Genomic DNA, 18,375 nt, shown 5'->3' on the forward strand with positions numbered 1-18,375 from the left:
CCTATTGTAGCCTGCCCCGGGTGATTATGATGATGGAGAATTTGGTGGAATGAAGATTGGCAGGGGAAACCGAAGTACTCGGAGAAAACCCTCCCCAGCGCCAATTTGTCCACCACAAATCCCACTTGATCAGACCCGGGATCGAACCCGGGCCGCCGCGGTGTGAATCCGGCGACTAACCGCTTGAGCTATGGCGCGGCCATTGGTTCAGTTACCGGAAACTCCTCCTCTGTCGAGTACGAAGACAGTCCGTTTGTTCATAACGTTGGTACTTACCTTCTACACGAAGCACAGTAGATCACTGTAGGTCGTGGTGCAAGGACCAAGAAATTACACCCCTTATACATTCATTCATTCATTCAGTTATTCATACCTTCTACACTATACGGTGTCGTAAGTCAGATGACTAGAATGTGAACATTTTAGGAGTACGTCTCTGATGCATATGTTAAGATGGAGCAAAACTGCCTGAACTACGGTCAAAATGAACAAATCGAAGCGTAATGGGGTTTGTATAGGATTTGCTTCTCATTACTTAACGAGACTGTAGGACACGCCCTGTATCAGTATTAATTTAATCTCCTGCTTCATGGCAGTTAGACCCGCCCAGCTCCACGTTTATCACATTTGTGAGACCATTTCTTCGTAGTTATCTGGGATGTAGCAAACCAGCCAGATGTAACGCTTTATTACAAAGCTGGTGGTAGACATTTTCTAATGTGACATGTCATTGGTTCCATGGATTTTCTTCTTCCTTCATTTTTTGTTTTTGGCAATATACCCTTAAAACACTAACCTCAGGTGTGCCGAACGGGGAAAGAGGCCAAGAGAGTGGCTTACATGTGGGCGTTTCTAGGAAACAAAGCGGCAAACACGTTGCTACGGAGATACGATTCATGGACACAAACCGTCGCTGGGTGTCCATGGCTACTTAAGTGAAGAGGGCTAGACTTGTGGAAACCAGACAGTTGCTGCGGAAACAACAAAGATTTTCCGCAGCAAAGAATAAGCACACAATAGTAGAGGAACTGTTCTAGGTTGTGCTCTCAATTCGGTCCTTCCCCGATAGTATTGATCTAAACTCTGTTATGGGCCTGTATACATTTTTCAATGGATCAGGTCATGAAAACTTGGACAGAATGAGGTCGAAGAAAGTTTATGGGAATAAGAAGCTTGAAGGCAGTTACGTACCGCTTAAGTAACCTGTTGCGCAGCTGAGACATAGGCTTGTTGATGTGTGCTTATTGCTGGACGAAGTGACACTGGGATAAATTTATTCCCGAACACCTCTGTTTTCCTATCAACATATCTATGGCTCTGCAGCCCTTTTGGACGTTTAGCTGCTATTTCAGTTTCTCAATCTATACACAGTGAGCAGGACTCCTTAGAAGGGGGGAGCAGCACTTCGCAAGGTCGCTAACTACACACAGAACAAACGCGAAAAGACATCCATACCTCGAGTGGGATTTGAACCCACGATCTCTGTGTTTGAGAGGGCGAAGACAGTTCATGCCTTAGATCGTGCAGCCACTATGACCGGCTTCGTTGTTCTATGCCAGTTATAATTCCACCAGTACTCCATAATATACCATTAGGGCGTGATATATAGACCATTTTGCAGCCTCAGTACCAGGAATGCCAGTCTGACCTCACTCCAACCGACAAAAGAACATGTTTATAAGTTAAGGTACCCCTTTCGCACTGGGGAAGTTCTAAGTAAATGCTTATTCATTATTTATAAGCTTACACGGCTGAGTAATCAACCAAGGCCTACTTCTTCGACAACACTACATACACGCCATGTTCTTAGCACAGACAGCAAATAGATTCTTTGCCTTGGGATCAAAACAGCCAACTTCTGTGTCAATCGGTTTATGCTCTGTGACATAAGTTCTGTTGAGATATGCGACCATTTATTATCATCTGTGCAAAAGTAAGGTATATCTTAAAAACATAAGCCTTACGTTGTATTTCAAGGATACGTTGTTATATCGCTATAAATTGCACAAAGTGCATCCAAGATAGGGAGTTCTTGTTGTTCGTATGTTTTTCATAGCTACCTGTTAGTATTGTTCTCTGAAGCTAATAAAACACCAAAGTAGTTTTAATACTTAGAACTCTGCTCTGTGTTCCACACTGTGCCATCTGAGGAATAAATATGTAATTAAACCCACTTTGTTATTGGAGAAAGGAGGAACGAAATAAAACGCATGAAGAGGCCCAAATGAAAATAAGAACTTGGTAAAGGATGAAGATTTGGAAGAAACGATTCCATATTTCGTTGTAACGGAGGTTTATTCAGTTTTATTATAACAGTTCTCTCTTGTTCTCTAGAACATCAATCGTGTCCTTATAAGTACATTCCGTAAGCTCATATTTTTCCTTATTACACATAAAATAGACCTATTTGGCTTCACAGCATGCCTCGACACAGCACTCGAAATTCACCTCGAAATGTGTTGCACAGTTACGTTCAGCATTTTCCCATGGATGGCTCCATCAAGTTCAGACTATCGTACATGAAATAAAGATGCCACGAAATTGGATAGGTTTCCTCGTTCGAGGTACAGCCTACTCCAAGTTAGTATATATGGTCTGTATTGGTATAGAAACAGACGAAGTGCCTTGCTTATTCGTTCAGTTGTACGATATACGCTCTTATATAAGACAATCAATGGTCAGACATTGAAACTTTTTCGCTGAAAGAAAAGTTTCGCCAACCCACGCATTGCCGTCAGCGCATTAAATAGCTCTAAAGAAGAGAGGTTTAATTATTTACATCAAACTTAAGAATTTTTCTCCTGCTTCGAAGTCTGTAAGTAGACGAAATCCTTGAATCTTCGTACAGCCTTTTTGAGACTAATCTATAGTGAAGTAATTATACTGCTTGTTTATTGTGATAATCTTCTTCTTGTACGTTAGGCATTTCGCCCGAAGGCCTATTGCGGCTTGCCTTATTATAGCAGTCTTATGAATATATATTATAGCATGTAGACCCTTTAATCATAAATGTATGGTAGTCCCATAATGAGCGGGAATGTTTATATTCTACTTTTCTGACCGGTCCGACCACAACCCGTGTGGAGGTGGGGTAGAATACCTCCACCCTGACCCTGCGAGTCGTAGGAGGCGACAAAAAGGGAAGTCTCAATTCTGAGACAGTAAAATATGGTCGAGAGTCCCAAGGGACTCGGACCCAAGAAAGACTGCGCTGGCAAGGGCCAGCAGCATATACAAAAGAGAGACCCGTCCTCTCGTTAGAGAGGACGCCCCACAGAAACAAGACAGTAACTGTCAAACAGTAATAATTAATATCTGGTTAAGAGCCCCAGATGGGGATCGACACCAAGGCTTACTGTCTGACTGACTGTCAGTCGCAATGTTACTTGGACTTGGTCCGACCATTCATCAAGAGACCGAGCAGGTTTCGTGTCCATCCTGGGTGTTATGTTGATATCGCTATGTCTGGGAACCGAATCCAGACCGTCTACGCAGTAGTCGTTATGTAGCCCTTTGAAGTTGTTGATGTGTGACGGTGCAGATGTAGGTCTGGAGGGTTTTGCGTTCCCATGCTAGATATCACCGAACCGCGTGGAAATGATACCCTCACACGGCGTTAGCCCACAGGTGTGTTCATGGCTGGAATCTTAGCAAGTAATTTGTATGACCTCCTTTGGTTTGTTCACCTCTGACTGCATTAAGAACACTGAAACAAATATAATCAGCCATTATAGCAATGCGGGAGATGAAGAGAGACTTCCCACAAACAGGGATAGCAAGAATACGTGACAGCGAGTTGGATCAAACAACGGGTAGAGCCGTGTCATAGCTCAGGCGGTTATTCGCCGGCGGCCCGGGTTCGATCCCAGTTCAAGTCATGGGATTTGTGGTGGACAAAGTGACACTTGGGCATGTTTCCTCCAAGTACTTCGGTTTCCCTAACCAATTCTCATTCCACCAAGTGCACTATACTCATCTAACATCCGGAGTTGATACAATAGGCCAGTTAGGAGTCGACATACCAAGCGGACTCAGTCTCGCCTCACCCCATGTACAAAAGAAAAAACTAAGCAGTAGGAATCTGGTTGGATTCCCACAGACTGTCGTGACAGAAATCTTCGGGCTTTACTCTGTCCCTCCAGGCAAATTCCGGGATTAGTCCGTAGCACACTCACTCTACCTACTGAGCTATCCCGACCCCTGATAGTTTAGCATACAATGCAGTGTTCCCTAATCAGGTCTAAGATTAAGAACCTGATGGCTTATGTAGTAAAACGTTACTGTAGTGTTATTGTTTGCTGTTTAAAGAGGACGGAGAAACATAACCACCCCGATTATGCTACACATATTTTATTGCATTATACATATGGCATTGCTGTTACAGTGCATGGTACTGAGCTGTATCATTACGAGATGCACTCCTAATGGTGAAAAAATGGATTCGAAACAAGTCGCGCAGGTAATTATATGAAAATTCTTAAGGTCTATTTATGTTAAGTTGCATTTAGCAAGAAGAAGAATCTTTTTACCAGCAAATCGGACTTAAATTTGAGGAAGAAACTAGTGAAATGCTACATTTGGAGCATAGCTCTGTATGGGGCTGAAACATGGACACTTAGGGCAGTAGATCAGAAACATTTGGAAAGTTTCGAAATGAGAAGGATGGAGAAGATCAGTTGGACCGATTATGTGAGAAATGAAGAAGTGTTATTTAGAGTCAGTGAGCAGAGGAATATCCTACACGAAATAAGAAAACGGAAGGCTAATTGGATTGGTCATGTTTTACGCAGAAACTGCCTTCTAAAAGAAGTTATTGAAGGAAAGATAGAGGGGCGGATAGAAGTGACAAGAAGACGTAAGAAGATGCTGGATGACCTTGGGGACAGAAGAGGATACTTTCATTTGAAGGAGAAAGCTCTAGATCGCATTAAGTGGAGGAATTGTTTTGGAAGAGACTGTGGACCTGTCGTCTTGACAGATTACTGATGAATGATGCATTAGGCAGTTGATACTGAAGGCTTTCGTCCTGGTATACAATGGTAATGATATCAAATTTAAGTCAGTACCGTGTCCACACGAGCATGAGCCAAATGAATCCAGCCCGCACCCTTCCACTATATTACTTTTAGATTTATTTTAATATTATCCGTGGATCTACGTCTAGGATTTCCAAATGGTTTCTTCCCTTCAGGTTTTGCGATTATAATGTTGTGTCCCTGCCTGCTACATGCCCCCTTTCCATCTCAGTGTTCTTAGTTTGATCGTCTCAATAATGAAGCGCACAAGCAGTAGCATAGTTGGATGAGGCACTGTGATATGAGCCGGATAGTCGCGGCTTCGAGTCCCGATGAGGTAGATATTTTTAAATTCACCTAATCCTTCCAGCCGCACTGTGGCCCTGAGGTCGACTCAGCCTCTAACAGAAATGAATACGAGGGATCATCCTGGGGGTGGGGGTGAAGAGAGGCCGGCGCGTAAGGCTGACAACCTTACCGCCATCTGTGAACCGATTGTCTAGAGAAAATGTGGGAGCCTCGACGTCTCGCAACCCTATGGAACGCCATGGCCTGTTACAGGGATAGCTTTACCTTTACTGTGAAGCAAGTACCTTCATGTTTCCCCATAAACCTGGAGTAATAGGTATCATCAAGAAGGAATTACCACTGCTTGTAGGGGTATCACGGCACAAAGAGTTCCAGTCATTCTTTCGGACGGACAGAAACGTTTGCTCTGGCGTGAATGATTGAAATGTTAAGCAACAAATGTGTCGAAACTGCAAGGTGGACTACATCGTATGGTTCCTGACTTTTCTTTATTGCTAGTGGGGTGGGACTAAGTCCCTTGTACTGCGGCCACTTCTGGCCTATTGTACCCGGGCCGCCGCGGTGGGAAGCCAGCGACTAACCGCTTGAGCTATGGCGCGGCCCCGGTTCCAGACTTACGGGTACTTGGATTATGACCGGTTGTTCAGTCGAATGTAGATGGTCTGTGGTACCTCTATATGTTTGGCCCCGCATAAGTGGAATCAAAGTAATGTCTTGTCCCGATTTAGGGATGTTCCTATAGACGGGGTTTGCATTGGTGAATGGATTCATTGATATCTTATACACACCACTCCGAACTACAAGTAATTACAGCGCTATCGCTAATCTCCACACTTTACAAATCATCACAGCGCCTGGTAAGCCTTTTCCAGCCCGCTGTGTCTTCACCAGCTGTTCCCTGACAGCGGCTTCTAACAGTGGAGATTCTTCAGCTTCCCGCTCTCAGGTCATCTTTTAACAGCTGTCAGGGCAAAATGCTTTCCAACTGTCAACTCAACTCCAGCGCTATTTGTTCTCAGCCTCCCTTCCAGCACTCAGCTGAATTTCCAACCCTCATCTGATTAGATTGTTCCATTTGTCTTCTTTATAACTTCTCGGCGCGGATCACATTGAGAACGCCGTTCTTCTGTTGTTGCTTGCGTGTTCATTTCCTCGGAAACGTGTTTTTTATTCGCCTGTTGCATAGCAACGGTTGTACTAGTATGTTTCGAGGTCTCTGCCCAGCAACGGGTGTATACTCCACAGAGTAATAATATCAGTAGTAGTAATAGTAGTAAGTGTGATAAAAATAATCATAAAAGCAACAAATAAGCTAAGGATCAACCAATCCGATTCGTGGTTCATAATGAGTTTACTTCTTTTTTATTCATATTGATGCAATATGGTAAAATAGCAGAAGAACTAAGCGGTACGATATTCTCGAAGTGAAGATAAAGGCCTACATTTACAACAAAAATTTATTCAACCCTGGTTATGAACACGTACGGAAAATAACGGCAAGTAACTAGGAAATTCGTGTAGATGCGGGCCGTCTGAGCTAGGGCAGAATGTGTTACGCATTATAATAAACCGTCATTGCTGTGTGTTTTCACTTGACAGCAAATAATACCAGTACCCTTGCTTCATTAGTATATTGTGTTGAATATGTTGAGCCAGTTATCAGGTTTGGCGTTTATTATAACACAGTTTCCATGGCTGGAACGTAAAGTTGGCCGCTTACGAGGTTAAGGATGTGTACAGCTGTACTTCATTCGTTCTTTCATCGGTGGCTCTACAGTCCTTACTTGGGTCTTTGCCTCCTTTTCAGTTTCGTAATCCTATACACAGTCAGTAGGACTCCTTGGACGGGGGATCGGCGCGTCGCAAGGCCGCTACCTGCACACAGAACATCACAAACACAATAAACGCACACAGATATCCATGCCTCGTTTGAGATTCGAACAGATGACCCCAGTGTATGAGAAGGTGGAGTCGGTTTCTGCCTTAGAGAGCTCGGCCACTGTGATCGGCTTTCTAGTGCTTTAGTTCTTACTTAAGCAGAAGACAATATCCTCGGCGTAATACGTAATTAAGTAAAGGTATAGGTTTATAGGTCCAGTACTTATTAATGCGGCCGATCACAGTGGCCGCGCGGTCTAAGGCATGAACTGCCTTTTCAGTTATTATCCTCATGAGGCTGAGTGAACCCCGTTCCAGACACAATACTACTCAGAAAATCTTGTAGCTCCGAGAATCGAACCCGAGACCTCTGGATCTGTAGCCAGGAACTCTGACCACCAGACCACAGAGGTTGTTGGCACTAATTTCTCCGAAGCTGGCGGTTGCTCGGTGTAGTTCGCTTGCGGACTAAAACCAAGGAGTTTGTTTTGTTTTTTATACGTCGTCAATGCGTCTTCATTGCGTGGTACTTAATGAAACCCAGAAATACGTTTTCATTTTGTGATATATTTGGCCCTTTTAAATAAAAACTTCTGATTAACACAGTAAACCTCCCATTACGTGGCTGCAAAATTCGCAAACTCGCTATATATTTAATGTGTACCTATTCTACATTAACGGCCCCTGGGCTTGTAAAGCGTGTTTGCCTCCTTGATAGGGTGGCGTGCTACACAACCTCCAAGGCAAAGCTGCATCCCTATTTCACACTCAAAGACCCAGACCTAATTTTCCCAACGACCCTTGTGGCTTTTCGATTTTATCGTTTACATATCTGGCTTATTTTTCGTTGTGTATCCTTAATTGCAAGTAAGTTATAGCAAGTTCCTACAAATGTTTCTACTCAGAAAAGGCGAAGAATGTGGTGTACTTAAAAGAGAACTTGGAAGTGTTAGTCGACAGACTGGCTACAGGTGAGCGTGCTTCCGCAATTGACCGCCATTTTGGAGCGGATAAATCCGTAATGAGGTCACCCTCTCTCTCAGCCAGCCGCAGCTCGCACCAGTGGTTCTGTTTGGAAGATTATGATTGACTTCGTCGTCATATTGTTATTATAATATTTTAATAATTACTAACGTTAATGTGTAATATACAGTTTTCTGTACTTCTTTTGGCTTATTTTGGACTTCACCCATCGTCTGGTATGTAAAAGACAAAAAACCACGACGTTTCGGAGACTGGATCTCTCTCCGTCTTCAGGTGGATACAGAAGGATAAACCTACTCAGTTGGGCTCTTTAGAAAGAGCTAGTCACTGAACCAGCGATTGAGACTAGCTCTTTCTAACGGGCCCAACTGAGTAGGTTTATCCTTCCATATCCACCTGAAGACGGAGACAGATCTAGTCTCCGAAACGTCGTGGTTTTTTGTCTTTTTGTCTTTTACATACCAGACGATGGGTGAAGTTCAAAATAAGCCAAAAGAAGTACAGTATACACCATCGTCAGAATCCTTTCAAGTCTATACAGTTTCATGTTATCTATTGCTTTTTGTCTATGTTCTCATATAGCCTGTTTACTTTTCTACCCACCCCCCTTGTCATGCTCTAAACCGAACCCCATTTTCCTCCATTAAATTGTGATCTCAACATCCGCGAATTCCACTACCCATGAGTTTACAGGAATGTAGCCTTCACGAATTTCTGTAGTTTTCTGTATTTAGAAATGCAGCATCTGCCTCAGGAAGCATGCCGCGTTTCCCTTATGAAGACCAAATAGTTAATGCTTGTATACTCTGTAAAAGGTATGGAGTATGTAACTACATTCTGTGAGCAAAATACAGAGTTTTTTTAAGTGTTATAGCTCGTGGTACAAGTAGTTTCCATGGTGGTGTAATGTTTATAATTTTATAATAATAATTAAGGCATTGTGCATAAAACTTCACTTTTGTTGGTTATTATGATCACCTCTTATTCTGAAATATGACATTTTCGTATTGTATTGGAATACAATTAGAGTCTTAGTTAGAGCCAATGTGCTAGACCTATCAAATGAAGCAGACCGAATTTGGGACAAAATTCCAGCAGCCACGTATCATTATGAAATGGCATACTTCCATCAAGGTCCCCAAGATAATCGATGCTTATGCTAAACATTTTAGCATGATGTAAATTTTGATGGGCCTTCAGGAAGTTACTTCTACAAGGTGTAGTCCTACATACTGAAATAGTCACAGTTATTGAATCCTCAGTATGGATAGCACAGTGTCATTCTGCGACCTCTAAAACGATTTTGGCGCGTTCGCAACGAAATGTAAAAATTCACCTATTCGTTTTAGTCATGTCTCTCTACCTGTCCATCTATCTGCATGTAACGACTCGAGAACTGCTGAATGGATTTTAAACTCGTCTGCTCTCGCGCTCATATCCTGGCAGGCTGGCGTTGCTATCTCTTCTCTATCGTGTTCTACTGCCCTCTCAAGAGACTCCCTCAATTATTATTTCATGAAGTCAAAGTCACATTGCCACTGACGGTCAGTCAGTCAGTCAGTCAGTCAGTCAGTCAGTCTTGGTGCTCATGACCAGATGTTTATTGCTGTTTGACAGTTACGGTCTTGTTTTTGTGGGGCGCCCTCTCTGACGAGAGGACGGGATGTAAAGGATTATATGCTGCTGGCCCTTGCCAGCGCAGTCCTCCGGTCCGAGTCCCTTGGGAGTCGCCACCAAATTTTACTATTCCAGATTTGAGACTTCCCTTTTCATGGCCTCCTACGACTTGCAGGGTCACAGTGGAGGTATTCGACCCCACCTCCACACGGGTTACTGACTTAACCAACTCAAAGTCAAAGTCACGTTGCAATTGACGGTCAGTCAGTCATTCAGTCTTGGCGTCGAGCCCAATCTAGGGCTTATAACCAGATATTTATTGCTGTTTGAAAGTTACGGTCTTGTTATTGTGGGGCGCCCTCTCTGGCGAGAGGACTGGTCTATCTTTTGTCAGAATCATTGTCTGCAGTAGTAAGTCATTTGTCATAATGTAAAGGATATTTACATTTTACATGTTAAACATGTTAATAAATGTATATAAAATATATACAGAGCCTCTGTTAGTCCAGGCTCAGTACAGCAGACTATGCCCCATTTCTAGTAGCTTCCGCTACAACGGCAGTCTAGTCACTTCAACAGTCGTTATTTCATCTGGCCTAGGATCCTCGTTATATAATCTCGGGGCGGACCCAACAGAAAACACCGTTTCCTTCATTATAGCCTAACAATGCTTCGATTGTTGCTTACGTATTCGTTACCGCAAGAGCCTGTTTACCGAATCGTTGCCTAGCAATGAGCGTCTGCTCTGGCTCCATTATACCGGCGTTCAGGCGTCGTGTTACATTATACACAGCACATTGATTCGACGATAGTAAATAATTAACGGAAAAGAATGTGGAAGGAAGTAATCATGGACTGTTTGAAGGAAATATTCCGGTATTTGCCCTGAGAGAGTTAGGAGAACCACGAAACAACTCACTATATTCGGTGTGCCAGCAGAGACTCTAATCTGGCATCTTCCGGACCGAAGTTAGAGCTCGAGCCAACTTGCACTGTGTGTTTCATACATACGTTTGAATTTCGGTTCCAGCTTCATTTAGAGAAGTTGTACTCTGCCGATGCGGACGAAACTTAAACAAGTGCGACAACCCCAGACCCACCGCAATAAAACTTTATCGAAATCTGTTCCATAGCTCCGCAGATGAAGCATGTGGTTTCACAGACACGAATTCACAATTATGTGCTGCTGCTTTCATGCAATCTGTGCAACGCCTCCGCAGGAGCCTAAAACAACAGTGATAAGATTGCCAATCACAGTGGCCGCGCGGTCTACGGCATTGCCTTCGCACGCTCGAACACTGGAGTCGTGGGTTCGAATCCCACTTGAATGAATGTATCTGTGCTTTTATTCTGTGTATAAGTAGAGGCCTGGCGACGGGCTGATCCCCTGTCCAAGGACTCCTACCATGTATAGATTAAGAAACTGAGAAGCGGCCAAGGCCCAACAGAGGGCTGTAGAGCCAAAGATAAGACAAATTAGAATAAATTTACGGATTAACCTGTTACCCATCAAGAAATATCCTTGGGAAAATAATACTCAATTTGAACCAAATGTTATCCTGAAAGAGGATTGGCCGTGAATGGCCAGCTTTTATGTCATTAGTATGCGAATTTATCGTAACTGATTTTCAGTCTCCCTCCTGAGAAGAAATCTTACTGGCCTACGGCGAGTAGTGTGTACAGTTTTAGGTATCTGCTGGAAATCATTGCCACAGGAAAAAAAAAAAGGGCCAACTTTGAATGATCCCTTATATCATTGTTACTGTCAGTTCATATTTTGTTAAAGAAATCCGTCGTCGCTTTAGTCAGAACAGGGGAGGCGCGCGAAGTGTGAATAATCAATGGGGGATAAAAGTGTAACGCGTAGGAAGGCCCGACAGCAGAGCCACCTGGCGGGTAGCGTACAATGCCTTACTGGATGGCATACCTGCTTACCATTAGTGCGCTGTCTTCAGTGGACTACAGTGGGCGTTGGAGATACTGTACATGTTTGCTCTCACAGTTATATTATATATTTCCAAAATCTGATATTTTTGTGATCAGAAAATAATTTAGTGTCACTTTTTGTGCGCAGTGAATTTACCGAAATTAACGTTATAAAAACTTGTAATATATGATGTCATTAAAAATTCTTAACAGAAATGTGTACTGTAACAGTGTGGTGCTTGAAGTAAAATCGAAGCGTGTTGTTCTCCTAAAAATCGTGGTGAATGACAGTTTTGTTTAGTTCATCGATTGGAGTTTCCTTTTCTTATTTCTGCTTACGTTTACTTGATTATTGATTGAATCGATTGACCAGTCATGTAACTGTCTCCTCATAAATGTCTTACGAGCTGCTGTAAAGTTAACCCTGCATAATTTTTTTTTCAGTAATGCCCTCTTTTGTGAGTTGTATTTGTGACGTGCAGTCAAATATTATGTGACAGTTATTGAAAATACCACATAAACCAAACAAGAAGAAGAAAACCTCCAATGTTTCTGAAACTCTGTTGCTGTTTGGGTGGACAAGGGGATGACGACGACGACGACAACAACAACAACAACAATAATAATAATAATAACAATAACAACAACAACAATAAACGTCATCCTGCGACGTCAGAAACTGGCTGCCCCATGTGTTGCTGTTGTCCTTGTCTGTTCCGGTGTCGACACAAGACATCAGCACACCCTCAGGTTCCTAAAGACGAGGAAGAGACTCCCAGCGATGGCGTGGGAACTGGAGGCTCTACTCCTGTCATCTCTTTAGCGCCACCACTCAACAAGTACGTAATGAATCAAGGACAAATTCTAACTACTGTCACAGTTGGACAGTTGTGCCGCGCCAAGTCAGAACTGCTTTGAGGCTCAATATGGCCAACACTTTCCAGGCTACGAAAGAGATATGTGGTTCTGAGCCAGCCATTTTGTCTCTGTATACCTTTGATACGTGATATAGCCACTTAAGAGAACATGTTCTGCTACGACAGTTAATGGAATCAAAAATAGAATTTGTAAGCTATTTTAGGTTCTCACGGCGATGAATAATAAGGTTTATATTCTGCCTGGATACGACGCTAGAGGTACGGACGTTTCAGAAGAACTTGTCGCCTCCACCTTCATGATGTGGAGGCTCCAGGTACTCCAAAAGGTTTGTACTGTACCCGACCTTGGTGAGGTTGCTTTCTTGGTTCCAATCCAAGAATAAACACCCTATATCAGCTTTGAACGAAGTTACAGAAATATCAGAAGCCGACTCGGAAATTATTGGTTCTGTTTGTTAGAAGCGGGATGCAGACCACCAAGCACTTCGTTCTGGAATTACATCTGTTTTTCCCGCTTTGGGATTTATGACTTCTTTTCTATTCCGTATCTATTGTTTTACTGAAGAAGGCCGTGCACACAGAGCGAGGGTGCCACACCGAAATTGGAAAAACGTCCCTCTGCTCCACGCCACCCCTTGTTCTTCAAGATTTTTTTATTGCTAGTAGGGTGGGACTAAGTCCCTTGTACTGCGGCCACTTCTGGCCTATTGTACCAGCCCCAAATGATAGGTGAGGGTGATTGTGGAGCAATTGGTGGAATGAAGATTGGCAGGGGAAACCGAAGTACTCGGAGAAAACCTGCCCCAGCGCCACTTTGTCCACCACAAATCCCACTTGACCAAACCCGGGATCGAACCCGGGCCGCTGCGATAGGCAGCCAATCATTAGCTTCTATTTTCAGTCATATAATTGATTCAGCAGTACTCCTGTGTTATCTAAATACCGGAAGGCCAGGTTATCATTATAGTGTTCGGCTACAAAGTTGGTCTCCTACAACTGTCCACTGTTGGGCGCCGTAGAACCCTCATCTAGGCACGCCGTGTTTGCTGGCTTATGTTGATAGCGCTGCATGTTTAGTTGTTTAGTTGTTCTTCTCGAGGTGCGTACAAATACGATTTCTATTATTGTGAAATATAATGTTCATAAATTAAGTATAGAAAAAAAAAATATTCATATGCGATGTCGTAGTACTGGAGGAGGAAATGCCGTAGAAAGTTTCGTACCAAATATTCTGGCAGTACAGTGACGCGTAAAGCAACGATTTACATTGTCGTACAAAATCACATCCTATGGGATCAGTGATTGACTCAAAACTTATGTTCTGTTCGCTTTAGGTGGTTACGTGGAAGTTACGTAAGTCAGAAGGGAAAATCCCTATGCTGTTCATTAAGTGCCACTTTATGGTATGAAAGTTTGGGTATGGCATCCAATTAGTGCGCTGAGTAAAGTGCCTTTTCTTTTCATGTAACAAATTCCGAACGTTATATGAGATTGGTTCTATTACCCTTCTTCAATTGAATATGAAAAATCAGGCGGAAATTTTATGCACGGTAATGCAGTGGCAGATACTGCAAAAAAAAATTCTGTCGTTGCATCAATAAAGAAGTCTTCTGTGAATGAGTCATAAGTCTGGAATTGTGGGCAACCAATTTAAATCCTTGCGATTTGTGTGTGGCACGCTGTAAGAAAAGTTCTGTCTGAAGATTCCGCTCTCGTTGGAAGAACTTCAAGGAAATATTAGCCATGAAATTTCCGTTACTGCCGTGCAGCTGCTTCGACATGTGTCTAGAAACACGTTCTCAGCTGAGAGGCATGCTTGGAATCAAAAGGTTGACACTTGAGGTTCGCGGTGTATGCCCTGGTAAACCGAATGCTATAGTGTAAATGTCCAGGTAGATGGTAGATTAAGGGTTAGGTTAGGTTAGCGAACACATTGCCGTGGGCCGCAAGATTTATTTCTTCTAGGAAAATTAAATATATGTAAATCACCATTTTTCATTGTTTTTTATGATAACTGCTCTGTTAGACCACATGCTGTAGTGTAAAAGTTAAGGTAGACCGCACGCTGAAGTAGCACCGAATGTTATATTCTCATAGCGGTTATTATTAAGATCCCTATTGTCTGTGATACAGTGCCGTGTAGTCCGTTGAAAGTCAACGTACGTTTCAGAAGAACATGTCGACTCCATTTCAGGGTCGAAGAATAATCCAAACAAGGATCTAGCGTGCAGCAGGTCTGGTTTCTTGCTTCGCTTATTCTTCGACCCTCAAGATGGAGGCCAAGTGTTCCTCCGCAACGTCGGTTGACCTTCAACGTACTCGGTATTGTATCCCAGGAAATAGAACTCCTACTGATGATGATGATGATGATGATGATGTTACGACTTCAGATGAACACAAGACAGGATGGAGTATTATAGAAAAGGTGGACGTGTTATTGTTTGAGGTAATTTGCTTGGTGCATCTTGCACACTGAACCCAACATAAGCACACAGTGAACATATTTAGCATATGCTCGTCAAGAATTATGATTTCTTCAATATTTCATTTAACTACGCCATTATAGGAAGAAGTTTATAATATGCTGACACACACTACCAAAACATTTCTCACAACAGCATCCGGTATAAACATGAATTGAGTTTATCTAACCTGATTGGTTACTGAATTCGGATCTGTTTGAGAAACAAAAATATGTCTACTAATGGTAGGAACTTACGCAAGCATAACTACAGACAACAGCTGGTGACATAATGTAACTACGCCTAAGCATCTTCTGAGGAAAAGACGCATATGTAACTTGTGACCATGTCATCTTTATGTTGTGTGTGACGACGCTGTCAGTATCTAAAACTGCATAGCGTCGGCTGGCATGATGAATGATGAATTTTAAGGAAGTGGTTGTTGTCTATCCCAGCATTTGAGTGAAGGAGCTGAAGAAAGTCACAGAAATATTAGTCGAGAATCGAACTACGTAAGATTTGAGGTTTTCACTGCGGTGACTGAAGAAATCTGCCTTCTGGTATGTGGCGCCGTGTAGAAATTGTGTTAACCGACGTTTCAGAGGAACGTATCGCCTCCATCTTCAGAGTAGAAGACAAGAAGAAATCCGCGAGCGAACCAGCTTGAATAGGTGCAACAGACTGAGTCGAGTCGAGTAAACTGATTCGAAATGATCACCTTCCTAATAAAAGTCTATAACTTTACCGATACGCGGTGTCGCCACGTTCTGAAGCCATATCAGAACGACGAAAGTATAATATAATGGGGTATGGCCATTGGGGAGATCAAGGCGTTTGTGCTGGAATTTAATCTCTTAAGAAATGAAGTATGTGTAGGCTGTGCCATAGCTTAGGCTGCTAGTCATCGGCTTCTCGCCACCGAGGCCAGGTTTCAGTCCCGGGATAGTCCACGTATGATTTATGGCGGACATAATGTCACTAAAGCAAGTTTTCTCCAGTCACTTCAGTTTACCCCTGTCACGTTTCATTCCACCAATGCCTCATATATCTGTTGAACGGGACTGGTGGGACAGACCCGTTTGAGTTCACAGTACCTGTATCACCCCGTTCGTAAAAGTGGTAATATTAGGTAAATCGAAATGGTATTAGGGTCAGTGACTGAATTCTATACTGACAAACATTAACGTCCGCAGTGAAGAAAATTTATTCGGAGTTTTAACTTGCTTCTTAAGATTTTGACATTTCATTAACCTTGAATTGAAATACTTTCTGAGAATAGTCCATTTTCATAGACGTAAACCTATTTCACCACCCTGCCAAGCAAGAAACTAGTGTGAAGCAGTTAACAAGTATAGCGTTTGCTTAGCTTCGACCCTGAAGATGGAGGCGGCATTTTTCTCCTAAATATGCGCTGACTTTCAAGGGACTACACAGCGTTATATCCTAAAATGTATACTTCTTCATGACGACCTAAAAATCATGAATTTGCGCATGGTCAGCTATCGTTAAATCGACCATCTCTGTCATATTTTTCCATCTTTTTGGATTTCATAATGTGGTACTGCAGGTGTTTTAATTTTCTCTGTTGGTCGCACTGAAATGTGACTGCTCTGTACAAATGGAAAACTCTTCACTCACTCGTTCCTTGATTATAGAGAACCTGCTAAATATTCTTTCTCCACTTTCTTTGCCTGCGATAATAAACGCTGGTATTTAATTTAGGACTACAACTCTGCATTTTGTACTTTTAATTCTTGACAAAGAACCTAGTTACTATAGGATTCTGACGATGGTGTATAACACACTGATATATTGGGTTTTTGGACTTTATCCATCGTCCTGGTTTTTAAGATAACTAATAAAAACACGACGTTTCGGAAACTGGATCTGTTTCCGTCCTCAGGTGAAGCAAAACACCTATTCTGTTGTTCCAGTTTCCGAAACGTCGTGTTTTTATTAGTTATCTTAAAAACCAGGACGATGGATAAAGTCCAAAAACCCAATATATCAAGAAGGAACCTGTTTTTCATTCCCTTCAAATCCATTGATTTAACATTAAATATTGGTAGTCTGCCCAGGAGATGCAGGAAAAGAAAGAAATTAAATGTTTCAGCAAGCTTCATGGTGATAAGAGTAAAACAACGTTGTAAGTCACGTCATGACAGTAGAAAATTCTTACGCTTGAATGGCATCACAGGTGGATAACATAGATTTTATTGTGTTTGAAGTTCATATTTATTAAAAGAATTCATTTTCGGTTGCAGGTCATCCGGCATCAAGGATGCAGCAGGTGATACTTGCACCATTCCCCAGAAACCTATGTTGGCCAGGCAGGGAGGCCGCCATGATATGTCTTCAGGTAGAACAAAAACTTCCGTTTTAAATGTTTGACACTTTCACTTAGGCTGTAGTTATTTATTTTGTTTCAGAGTTAATTAGTGCGTCTCTGAAACTGACGTCCGTGTTTTTCTTGCCACAATGTTTAATATGCACGTAGAATTGATATATATGACCAAGCAGCCACCAACTGCAAATACGAGTCTCCAGTTTTTAAACCGTTATTAACTTCTTCGGTTCTCCAATGTTACAGCAATTGGCTCAAAGGAGTTGTACGGTACATGCATGTTTTGCATATAGTGTACCGTCTGTTGGGAGCCGGGATAACGCGGTCGGTATAGCGACTGGCTGGACGACCGAGGACTCAAACTTCTAGAATTTTCTCTTCTCCATTCGTCGAGACATGTTCTGAGGCCCATCCAGCCTCCTATCCAATGGATTCTTGGGGCTTTTTTCCCTGTGGTAAAACGGCCGGTGCATAAAGCTTACCACTCACGTCCAACTAATGCCGAGGTCAGGGCCGCGCCATAGCTCAAGCGGTTAGTAGCTGGCTTCCCATCGCGGCGGCCCGGGTTCGATCCCGGGTCTTATTAAGTGGGATTTGTGGTGGACAAAGTGGCGCTGGGTACTTCGGTTTCCCCTGCCAATTTTCATTCCACCAGTTGCTCCACAATCACCGTCACCTATCATCTGGGGCTGGTACAATAGGCCAGAAGTGGCCGCAGTACAAGGGACTTAGTCCCACCCCCACTGGCAATAAAAAAATGCCGAGGTCAAGAAAACATGGATTTACACATCCACTCCCCGTACGTCTTCTTGGCGTAGTGCTCAATTAGTTAAGCACAGGGACAACTTCACCTTACGTCTGCCTTACCTTCTGTTATCAAATCTGGCACCATTTTTAAGATCGATTCAAAGTGTCATGGCCAGAAAGAATGAGAACAGTATATATAAATATGAACTCGAAAA

General features: G+C 42.7%; 1 protein-coding gene across 2 annotated transcripts in view; it reads left to right on the plus strand.

Moving 5' to 3' along the window:
* LOC111872178 overlaps window positions 1-18,375 on the plus strand; it is a gene marked incomplete at its 5' end in the record, with an annotated part of 117,391 nt that overhangs the window by 71,118 nt on the left and 27,898 nt on the right. For both annotated transcript variants that reach the window (XM_023865787.2, XM_023865788.2), the window contains 1 exon segment: window positions 17,334-17,428. In XM_023865787.2, coding sequence (XP_023721555.2) covers window positions 17,334-17,428 — 95 coding nt within the window.

The sequence above is a fragment of the Cryptotermes secundus genome, unplaced genomic scaffold (assembly GCF_002891405.2).
Source record: "Cryptotermes secundus unplaced genomic scaffold, Csec_1.0 scaffold593, whole genome shotgun sequence".
Classification (NCBI taxonomy): domain Eukaryota; kingdom Metazoa; phylum Arthropoda; class Insecta; order Blattodea; family Kalotermitidae; genus Cryptotermes; species Cryptotermes secundus.